The sequence below is a fragment of the Cavia porcellus genome, unplaced genomic scaffold (assembly GCF_034190915.1).
Source record: "Cavia porcellus strain 051 isolate PalLab524CR breed Dunkin Hartley unplaced genomic scaffold, mCavPor4.1 scaffold_7, whole genome shotgun sequence".
Taxonomy (NCBI): Eukaryota; Metazoa; Chordata; class Mammalia; order Rodentia; family Caviidae; genus Cavia; species Cavia porcellus.
This window is the reverse complement of record NW_026947490.1, coordinates 96,881,455-96,893,585: the sequence shown is the minus strand read 5'-3', so window position 1 is coordinate 96,893,585 and position 12,131 is coordinate 96,881,455. Positions and strand designations below refer to the sequence as shown.

The 12,131-nt window shown below is 44.2% G+C and overlaps 1 protein-coding gene across 2 annotated transcripts in view; it reads right to left on the bottom strand.

Annotated features, from left to right (window-relative positions):
• Armc2 (armadillo repeat containing 2) overlaps positions 1-12,131 on the bottom strand; it is a 99,910-nt gene that overhangs the window by 21,459 nt on the left and 66,320 nt on the right. For both annotated transcript variants that reach the window (XM_003466015.4, XM_023563456.2), the window contains exon 12: positions 11,532-11,631. In XM_003466015.4, the coding sequence (XP_003466063.1) occupies positions 11,532-11,631 (100 nt within the window). The remainder of the gene's footprint in view (positions 1-11,531; positions 11,632-12,131) is intronic.

Here is a 12,131-nt window from a genome sequence, read left to right as displayed (position 1 = left end):
CATCCAGCAGTCTAAAAGGGGGCAGAAAAGAGATCGTGCAGGGCATGCTGGGCTGGGCGGTAGCAGGGTTACTGCAAACAAATGAGTTCAACCCTGAAAACGCAGGGGAGGAAGAGAGGGGGCTGGTGGGGAGGAGTCTTTCAAAGGAGCCTGGGGTCACCTTGTCATTCTCTGATCACCTGAGTGTTCCCCCAAAGAAGCTGGAGCCCATAGGCTTTACTCTAAGGCAAACTCACATAGCATGATTGTATTACTTGAATGCCCCTTCACATAAAACCCAGGATTGCTTCAAGTCATGCCAACAGCAGAGGCCTGGCTCTGGACTCCAGAGGGAGGGCAGAGCCAGACCCAAGCGAAAAGCGGCAAGTCAGCTTTCTGCCCAGGACAGAGGGGGTTTCCAAGAATTAAGAACCTCAATGCAAAAATTCTGTTTCGTATTTTCTAAGCTGAGGATGTGAGTAAAATTCCTGTGGCATTTTTTATGTTTTCTGATTAGACTGTCCGAGTATCACTTCTGAAAATCGTAATAGTAGTGGCAGCAACTTTGGGCACACACAACTTATGATGTACACAGGGCAAGGCCATATGCACAATAGCTCGTGAAAAGTAACTTCACTTTGTCCTCTGCAGAAGCTATCCATGACTCTTACAACAAGGACACCTTCTCCTTCGCCCCCGGCAGCAATCTGTTAACAATTTTTGGATTTCACTGTGTTCTTCCGTTTCCACAAAAGCACATTAAACAAGGCAAAAGACTTGAGTGATTTTAGTATCTTCTTAAGGAATTTAACAGTCGTTTCTGTTTGCTAAGTCATTAATGGTAGTAATTCACTCGCCTCTACCCTGTCGCTACCTTATTCTGAAGGATGCTGCCTGCTTCACCTCACCCACCTGTGCTTGATTCTCACACAGTCTAACCCAACAGGCTGCCCCACCTCTGTGTATCACCGCAGAGCTGCCACAAGTGCCTGGACCAGGCAGGCCCTGGCCTGACGTCAAAGCAGGTTTTCTGTGATCTCCATTCTTCAAAACGACCTCCACCCCCACTGACACCTACGGACGAACCCGGGAAGACTAAGTGTTGCTTTTTCTATTTCTAAAAATTCCCCCAGCCTCTTTCCACTCGCTTCTGAAATTCCCCGATTCTAATATCTCTGTGGGGCCCACTATGGCCTTACACAGGGAAGAAGGAAATCCAGGTTGTGGAACCGGCAGGATTAACGCTGACACAGTATCTCTTCCCCTGCTTTCAGACAGGAAAAGGAGGGGGTGGTTCCTGGCAGCGGCAGTGCCAACTGCAGGATGGCATGCGAGATCAACAAACGGGAGCGGCAGATTGCGCCGTTTGCAGCACCCAGCTTCAGCGACTGCTCTGCTCAGTGGCTCGCTCCTCCTTCTCGGGCTTGGCTGAGGTATCTCTCGCTTTCACCTTCCTCCGGTGTGTCCTCCGTGGATCCTGGGAGCATGAGACAGGCCAGCACAGGAGCGGCCTCGCGGGCGGCTGGCAGAGCTGATGGTCCCCTGCTCCGTGCCCAGGATCCTGAGGCAGGAGGCTCCTCCCCTCACCATGGGGGTCCCCTATTCCCCCTCCTACACCCCAAGTTTCTTCTACAGCACCAGGACCTGTGCTGGAAAGGATTATAGAGAGAGCCTAATCCACCGCAGATTTATTATATAGTGCCACTCAGTTACCTGAGCTGTAAAGATTGGTAGCAGGTGCACCAAGTCCTAGACCACAGATCTGCAGAGACTACCAACTTCATAGCAGTAAACTATTTCACGCATGCACAATTCTCCATTCCGTGCATTCTCAGACAGCAGCCAAGAACCATCCATAAATTGACACTCCACTTTTATGACATTTTTATTCAATGCAATACAAAGTCGGACATTCATACCACAGCTACGTGGTTTTGAAACAGAGAAGTGATGATAAATTGGAGTGAGCTTTTTTTCCTAAAGCAGGTAGTCTTGCATAACTAGTTCACACTGACTCTAATTTTCTTAAAACAGAACTGGCTTAGCAACAGCACTGCCTGCCAGAGTTCAAAGGGGAATTGCCAAGAGCCTGACCTCAACCAAGCATTCCGGTTACAGCCAGTTACAGCCACCTTGCTTAGTTCAGCATATGTCGGGCTCTAATCAGCAAGCATGTACCTCGGGCAAACTGGACCCTACACGCCTGGAAATGCTTAAAAACATGAGCAGGAGCTCGGTGGCCTCGGTCAGGGTCCACCCAGAGCAGCAACTTTTCCCATGGGAGAGGCTGGCCTGAAGCCAACAGAAGAGGCCTCCCCTGGACTCCAAGATAAGAAACTGAGGCTTCAAGAGAGTCAAAGTCAAGTGCTGCGGAAAAGCAGAGGCAGGATTTGGCTAGTGTGGTGGTACACGCCTAAAATCCCAGCTGCACAGAAGGCTGCAGGTTCAAGGTCAGCAAGGACAATTGAGGAGACTCCCCTCAAAATAAAAAATAAAAAAGTATGGTAGAGCACTTACCTGGCATGTGTGAGGCCCTGGGTGTAATCCCCAGCACTGAGAGAGACAGACACAGAGAGACAGACAGAGACAGAGCAACAGACTGAACAATCATTTCTGTACAGAGGGTTGGTTGCCAAAACCACCTTCAACTCAATTCCTCATCTTCCCAAACGCCCAGCCCCGCGGGCCTGTTTGCTTCTATATCTCTCCCCTCGCCAGCCACTTGCAGAGCTCCCTGCTCTGTCATCTCAAAAGTCTCTCCCAGCTGCCTGTCCCCTGCGCCCACTCTGGGGTGCCTTCCCGTGGACGGTGGTCAGGGGCCCTGCACGGGCTCCTCCCTCTGCGGTCAGCACAAACGCCACTTCTTGAAGCGCAGCTCTGATAACATCTCGCTGCTCAGAGACATCCACAGCCTATTAAAACAAGGCCGCAGCCAGCATCTGACGTACCACCTGGCCTGAGAGACCACTTTTGCATTGTCTCACCTGGCTGCCCACTCACAGCTGCAAAGTGAACACACTTCCCCCAGCCCCCACCCCTTTGTGTGTGCATGACATCGGCCCTGTGAAGGACTGACATGGAGCGGTCACAGCAAGTGGATGTTCAGCTGACTCCATTCGCTCGGGAGAGGACTATTTCTACTAACCAGAGCAAAACATTGTAGCAAGATTCTCAAGAACAAGTAGAAACTGGAGGAGGTGCAAATCTGAACTCTCTTAACCAAAAAATTAAGTTAATTAAAATGCCTTGTTTTCAGGGCTGGCTAGATATTTCTCACTCCTGACAGCTGAATCGGGCTTTGCTCTTTCCAAACATTTCTTGAGTTATAGGGGTGTTGGGAGAACAGATAAAACCTTACCAAACCAGGAGAATGTGCACTACTGTAAACATGTGGATTAATCCAAAGGCACAGAAGGTGGATCAACGGTTCGCTCAAGTGTTTATATAAAACAGAAGACTAAGACTAAGAGATGTTGGAGACACAAAACCGAGGCCCTTAAGAGAAAGTCATTTTAAAACCAGAAGAGATGGCATCTGACACCTCACTGAGCCCTTCATCCTCCCAGCGGCCATCTCCTGAGCACCCCCGTCTGCCCTGAATGTGGCTATCACTCAGAAGAATCAGGGCAACACTAGACATTTGGTTGCTGTCTGGCTTCTTTTCAAGCCAGCAGACATAAATCAGGCATTTGGGCTCTGGGCTGAGTCGGGGGAAGAGCCAGGTCCGCAGGGCAGAGCAGCAGGACCGGGAAAGAAAGCAGCAGTGTGCGGTTTTTTTGTGCTGCCTGCTCGGCCAGGAGTGACGAACAAGGCCAGGCTGAGAAGAGGAGAGAGCTCCGCCAAACGTTCCGAGCTCGCCCACTGGGGCTGAGCTTGCCGAGGGCTGGGAAGATAGCCCAGGGAGAAGGCACAGGCTGAGCCAGCAGCCAGGTCCCCCAGGGGAAGGGGTGGAGGCCTCTTCCTAATCAGTGGCTTCAAAAAGGATGAAGGGGAAAGAGAGCGGGTGTTATCTAGCAACTGCTCCAGTGCCAGTGGCTGCATTAAAGATGAAGCACTAAAGAAAAAACAAACGACAAATGACAAACCCACACTGGCCAGACCGCAGTGGTCTCATTGTGCACAGCGCGATTCAGGGTTCACTGTCCGTGCAGGGCTGCAGACTACCACGTGCCCTGGGAAAAGCTTACGTGGAACAAAAGAGGTGTGACTTTGAAAGCAGCACAAGCCAGGACGAGTCTGAGGATTCTCAGACATTCACAGGCCTCGCTGGCAAAGGCTCTGGCCATGATCCTGTCTCTGGAAGTTTCATTTAAAGAAAACAAACCTAGACGTGGAGAGGGTTAAAGAGAGGGCGGCTCAAAAGACACCCGGGAAGGGCATGCAGATAAAGGTTGTTCTTTTTGGACCATACGTGACCTTTGTGAAATACTGCCAGTCTCATACAAGTCTTATTTGGGGCGCATTTACGGGTTTCTCGCCAGGAGATATTTACAGATGAAGTGGGGAAAATCCCTTCATGTTCTTCCAAAAAACAAACCCACACGTATTTTGCTCAGCTGCTAAATGTGGCAAACACTGACGTCAGAGGTACCCTCGGAAGGCAGGCTCTGTCTCCCAAAGCGGGAAGCAGTCCGGCTGGCTCCTTTGCTATGAAGCCCATCTGTCTGAACATTTGCTTTGTACCAAATGTAGTTTACACCAGAAAGCAGACGGTATGTGCGTATTTCTTAAATGGGAGTTGTCATTTAATTGAATCTTGGTCAGTGTTTTTGTCTAATGCAAAGTTCAGCTTTCAGATTGCATCAAGCCTACTGAAATGCCATTTCTGCCTCAGTTTTTGTGTGCATGGGGACTGGACTGATTAGTCATATCATGGATTTTTGAACAAATTAACTCCCTGAGTATGAGCCAAAGAAGAGCAAAAATATCCAAAACATTTAGACCCTATAATTTTATTTCTTGTTCTCCCTACAGAAATCCATTTTGGGAGCTAGGAGGAGTGGATTCTTTCTTGTGGAAACTATTCCTGAACCAGAAATTCCCAGCTCTGGACCACGACCATCACATGCAGACCCAGGCCCACCTGCCCGATGGCTGGACTCAAGGAAAGTTGCTGTAAACTAGACTATGGACCAGCTAACTTCTCTCAAAGTGATCTTTGTTAACTTACAAACTTTAGATACGGTTAGTTATTAACATTATCAAAGCAAGACATCTGCAGGACTACTCAGTGATTATTTCAATAAAAGTTGCTTTTTGCTAACAAAGGCATCAACACATGGCTTGTCTAGCTAATTCTGGCCCAGGTCCTCTTGGACAGGCAGTTTAGAGACCCCCAAGGGCCCTGTGGTCACCTTTCCTCAATGGGCCACTCTGACCAGTGTCTGAAGCCTCATTAACACGATGACTTGTCAGACTAGGTTTGCTCAGAGGAACTTGTTTTGACACAGACCTGGCAGAAAACCTTAGAAGAGTCTAATCTACCCTCCTGTTTTCTCTAGCTAAAGAAACTGTCCCTTTATTGCTGGCATAGTAGGCAAAAAGCAAGCAGTAATCACCACTTCAGAATGTATGTCGACGCTGGGCAGCCCTGCCAAATTGGTTCCTACTTGGGCAGGGAGATTTGCTGTCAGCTGCAAGCCTATGGAGAAAGAAAGACTGACCCTTTGTGGCTGATTTCATTTATCACTTTAAAATCTTCTGAGGTTTTGTGGGAAACCTACTGCTATCAATACCGGAGGAAAATGTTTTAATGAACCACCTTAATAATTTATACTGTAGGTTCCCAAACCTGCCAGTCATTTGAATCCATTGAGCACTCTCCTCAAAGCCCATTCGCAGGCTCCACTCCAGACAGACCCGAATCAGAACCTCCCGGGCGGGGCCTGGGAACCTGAATTTTTAAAGTTCCCTGGGAAATTCTGGCAACCAAGTTTGGGAGCCATGGATTTAAATCAGAAAAAAATTAGAAATATCACCACTTTGATACCCACAGTCTTTTATAATATGGCATTAAAATATCTACATAAATCCATGTTCCTAGTAGATAATCCCTATAAGGCTGATGTATGCAAAATCAAAGTGAAATCCATCTACTCACTTATTAGCAATCAGGTTTCTTGCCTCCCCTCCCCTCCTCTCCTCCCCTCCTCTCTTTTCCCCTCCCCTTCTACCCTTCCCTTCCCGCTTTTCTTTTCTTTTCCCTTCAGTGGAAAGCAACAGCAGTCAGCCCTGGGCTCCCTGATTCTGTCAGGATTTCCCTTGGCTGGGTGGTGGCCGCAGTTTCCCTGCTGCTCCCCACCCCTCGCCTGTCTGCTAAGATCACTTTTAGAAGTGTGCATGACACTTTATCAGTATAAAGGTTTTTTTCTTCATTGACTTTTTTTGTTTGAGATTTCTGTTCTTATGTTCTTTAGAGACACAGCCATGAATATGGTCTAATTTAAAAACGAGTCCGCAACAGTCAAGCTGTGCGGCGGCACAGTGTGTGGGGTTTCTGTGGGGCCTGGGAACTGGCCTGGGGGAGATGCTGAACCCCAAAGTCTGTGTCACGTGCCTGTGCAGAATGTCACACAGAAGATAAAATCCAGGGATCCATCAGAAGCAGAAGAGGGTCAGGGAAAGGACGGAAAGGCTGGTGGTCCCGATGCTCCATCAGACATGGGAACGCAGGGAATGTCTTCACTTGGACCTGGATTAACCTCGCTAATGTTTCACATTGTTGTAGAGCTTTTTGAGTTAGCATTCTTATGAGGACAAGTGTACTCAGGAGTTCATTTTATTTCACAATCGTATTGTATTTAGGTCTCTATTTATACTATGTGAATATTAAAATTGACACGGTGAAGGTTACGATTCACAAGCCACATTTTTAATCAAAGCCTAGAAGCAATTGGGTTTCTTGTAAAAACAGAGATTTCTAAAGCATACTGAAAATAAAGTAACATTTTAGAAAAATGAAATACAATATGTGCTGATTATAAATGTAGCCCTCAGGGTTTTTTTTTTTTTTCTTGTTTTGTTTTGATTTTTTTTTTTTTTTTTTGAAACAAGGTCTCACTGTGTAATTCAGGCTGGCCTTGAACTCACCATGTAGCCAAGCTGGCCTTGAATTTTGTGACAATTGTCCTGAATGCTGATCACAGGCATGCACCACCATGCCCAGCTGTACCTCAGGTCTTTAAAATAGGGGCACCTTAACCTCTTAGGAGATAAGATAGACAGACCCTTTCTGGCTGTGGAATCATTTGGTGATACTTGTGAACACTAACAAAGTTTCTAAAGTGTATTCCTATAACCTGAGTGTCTTACAGAAACATTTCTTAGAGCTGAAACAAAAATAATTATAGGAAGTTGTAATTTTATTTAGGTTACTGGAATACTGAGTTACACTTCAAAGATAGCTCTGAACTTAAAACATGTAAGCGAATTTCAGATGTAGTGATTTTAACCACAATAGATCAGTGCACACACATCAGAACATGATGTGGGATTTCTGGAAAGTATTCTTTTTATTCCTAAGAAACAAAGAAAAACAAATCATATTCAAAAGGCCACCTGAGCCAAGGGAAACATGGACCTGAGCTGCTGTGCTGGTCTGAAGTAATTTAAAATCCATCATTTCTGTATTGCTGTGGTTGATGGCAGCCCACCAATATGAAAAGCATGGAAAAAATTATTATTATTTCCTCCTCCAAACTAGAAAGAGAAAAGAAAACATTTAAGGAAGGAGAACTCGGGTATTTGAAAATCCGGAACACTTCACAGATCTCATGGCATTTCAGCTGCTCAAAATTCCCTCTGTGCACACTTCTTGTGTGTCTGCCACGCTGAGCGCTGTCCCCAGTTGAGACAAATTCTATGACCCTTAGGAACGCTCAGAAATGCTCCCATGAGGTGAAACATTTTCACACACGCGTATTTGGTTAATGATTTTAGGAAGTCGTTGGGACACACAATTATTCCTTGTAGCATGAGCTCTTACCCTGTTCTTAGATTTTGAGGAAAATATAAATTAGGCATTTTTTTTTTGCTGGAAAAAACCGCAAGTGATGGCTCAGAGCAATAACATTTCAGTCTTTAATACACGCCAGGAAGGTAGGAAGTACAGCGTTTCTTTGACTTGTTGAGAGGGGCCTTGCTAACCCTGCAGACTGGCCTTGAACTGCAGATGCTCCTGACCTCGGGCTCCGGAGTGCTGGGGACACAGGTGTGTGCCGCCACGCCCAGCTAGCCACAGCTCAGTTTTAAAAGTTAAGAATATGACTCTTGCATAAAGATAAAATCAACAGATGTGATGTAAAGTTGGTTCCAAGAGTAACCGAAGAGCTGGGAATTCACAGCATTTACAAAAGCACTAGTATCAATTTCTAGGTTAGAGATGTACCTGGCTAGTAGCCTACGAGGTAAGAAGACCGTAACTTCTGAGGTGATCCTGTCTACCAGACCGAAATTTATAAGGTAATGTGTAACTTCACAATGTCTGGATTCTAATCGAACAGTCAATAGCAAACTCAAACACTGATATGTTCTGGAGGTTGAAGCTGTGAGCGGGTCATTAAACACAGCCCCAGTATGACACTGTCAGGACACGCCGCCCTACACACATCCTTTGTGCATTTTAGATGTGTTTCTTAGTAACCGTGGAGTGGTTATGGTCACAGACATACTGGTAGGATTCCTGGCTCTGGGTCTCCTGGCCAGGTACACTAGCTATGTTAGAATCTTCAAAATCACGCATGCCTTAGGAGGCGTCACAGAGACTAAGAGCTACGTCTTGAAAGATGAAATTGTCTTTTAAACGTGAGAAGTCACCAGAGAAATTTTATCAGAGTCCTTTCAGCCCTTCTCCCTAAGAGCTGTTATCTCAGAGTTTTTAAATTACTCTTCCTAAGCTTGGCTACAAAGTCCTTCTCTTAGATGCAAATAAGTACAAGTAACATTCCCACAATTCAAAAGAGGAAGGGAGAAAATCCACAGAAGGAAGATAAGACATTTAAAGGAACTCATCAGAGCTGGGGATTTAGCTCAGTGGCGTAGGTAAGTACCTGCCCAGCAAGCACAGGATCGTGAGTTTGATCTCCGGTACAAAAACAAAACAAAACAAACAAAGGAACTCATCAGTAGACTTAGGCTCCCAATGCAGGACAGATCACATCTCTACAGCAATAACTCATGCTGAGAATAATGGCCTTGAAAATACACAATAGAGGGGCTGGGGATTTAGCTCAGTGGCATAAGTGCCTGCCTTGCAAGCAGGCAGTCGTGAGTTCGATCCCCGATACCGATAAAAAAAAAAAAAAAAAAAAGAAAAGAAAATACACAATAGGCAACATACTTGAATATGACTTCCTCAGAATGATTAAAACAAACTTGGTAATTAAAGGAATAACATGCAGTTCAGTTTGTCAGAGGCTCTTCATTGTTCTTGGAAATTAAAATAATTTTAATTATAGAATTATATATACAATCAATAGAGACGTACAGCTTTTAAATACTAGTTTTGCTTTATAGATAACTGTCGGTCTAAAGTGAGAAGCCAGTGTAGAGAGAGGTGTGGTAAAATTTTGGGCCATTTAGCCTGGAGATGTGGCTCAGGGAGAGACCGCTCATCTAGTATGTTTTGATCCCCCACATCACAACAACGACAAAAATAAATGGTGCCAATTAAATGTTAGGACACGTGGTCCCTTGAAGGAGAAAAAGCACACCCTGAATCATACCCACATCTCAAATCTCTCATGTTGGCAAAACTACATTAAATTTGTTTTTCTCTATCAAAGATGGCCCTCATCTAAGTTCTGGTCAGAAACAAAACCCCATCTACTAGCACTGCCATAAAATGACAGGGCTATCTGTCAGTATTTAGTGAAGCTTGTTCCTTTCATTAAAAATACAGGTTAGGACATAACTTGAAACCAAACTACTAAACAATAATGTTTTCATTCACATTCACTGGAAAATTCTGGTACAAGGCAATGAAGTCTTCTTCAGTTAAGGTCATCTACGTCACCCAAGACCAAACCACCCAGGCAGGTTGGGTGGGATGGTGCACACCTGTAATCCCAGCATTTGGGAGGCTGAGGCAGGAAGATCGCAAGTTTGAGACTAGTCTGGGCTACATAGCGAGACCCTGTCTCAAAAAAACCAACTAGCTAACCAAACCACCAAACAATAACAATAACAACAACAACAACAAGGCAAAAAGGACAATGGTGATAAAAGAAAATAATACTTAAAATTCTTGAAGTTATGAAATAAAATACGTAAGTAGATATGCTGCTGAAGCAAACACAAAATAAAAATATAAGTAACTCTCTCACTGAAGTAGAAAATATAAACCATTTCAGTCTGTATTACATTTTTTATCATTTAATTTTTTATATGAAAAAGAAAATCAGGAATAGCAGTAGTTAAAACTTCTATCAGGCTAAATCATTTGTCTAAAGGCTACAGGTCTGATGATATATTGTACCAAAATCTAAATTGATAAATGTTTAATGACATTTAAGGCCGGGGATTTAGCTAATGAGTTTCAGCCCAGCCTGGGCTCCACAGTGAATTCAAAGCCAACCTGGACTATGTACTGAGACCCTGTTTCAGAAAGAAACGTACTAATAATATAATACAAGCATAGAAATTTCTATCCTCTATATAACTAAAATAATAAATAGTTGAAATAATGTAAACCAACAAATTTAGTCATTCTCAGGAATACCTGTCTTGATAAAAATAAAACTGAGTGTCATTTGGTGGATGTTAGGAGTTGCTGTTTTGAGGTGGTTCATGGATAATACAAACAAACAAAAACTTTTAGATTAATATATTCTTAATATGCATATATCTTAAATTTTTGGTCTTAAATTAAGAACATTTTTGTGACTTGGGGAATTTACTATATTTAAAATAAATACACATTGAATTCATGTATGACACATCTCATTTTAATCATTTATAAAGGTGAATAAATGTAGACTACATTTAATGGGCTTTCAAAAACTTACAATGAGAATTAATATTTGTACTAAGTATTATAATTTCATTACGAGGAAGTCATTGATGCGTTCTTTTTAAACAGGACTATATATCCTTTTCCTTAATCAGTTAAACGCAATTCTTTTATTTAAATACTTTACCTAAAAATGTCTTCTTCTAAATACAACCGGGTCAGAGAATGAAGGAGGTTAAGGGCAGGAGAATCTGAGCAGTAAGCACATTAGACGGAGGCCCCAGCTTCACATCACAAGTCCACAACGCTAGGGCAGAACCCACTGAGGCCCTTCCTGATAATAAACAGGGCACCAACACCCGGACCAGGGTGACCGCCGGACCACGATCCCTGAGAGGAACAGTACCCCTGCAGAGTACCCCATTTCCCCCGAAAGCCAGCGTCCTCCTGAGACATTTTCTGCCTCAAAATACCTTCTTCTCCGTCCCTCCTGGCAACTCACTGCATCCTAGGCAGGAACCTGCGCACTGAAACGTGTTTAGGTTACACAAATCAAATCCGCCGGTGCAAAGACAGTGTAAACGCTGAAGATGACAGAACTGACCTGCTTCTTCTGGTATTTGTTTATCAGACTCAAAAACAAGGCGTAGCATCTGGAATAGCTGGCCAGCGCTGTACAGCAGTCATGGTAAGAGGTTAGTTTGCTGCAGAAATGCCAAGGAGGAAAAGAAAAATAAATTTTATTTTTCTATCAAATTCTTTAAGACATTTATAAAATTTTATTAGCACATTTACAGTACATACTAATAATCACATTCCCCATGGTGACCCGGTACCTGCGTGTAACACTTCTTAACTATTTTTATGTTTCCCCACCCCATCTCTTGATCTTTTTCTTATTCTACAAAATTCAGCTACACACAATTATCATTTTAATGTGGTTCTCCAAAGAACTGCCCAGGGAATAAGAAACGGTCAGGAAACACTCCTCACACCAGTCCGCAGGAGCTGTAAAGAGGCTTGGTGTCTGTCTAGATTCTGGGGGGAATAGAACAGGGAAAGGAAGGTGGTTATGGAAAAAATAGAAGCCTTCAGGCCAGAATACCTAGTTATGATAGGTATGAATTCACACAGTCCCATGTGATTCAGAAAATACAAGTTAAGAAATTTACACAGCAGCTGGTTGGAGTCCAGTGAATTCCTT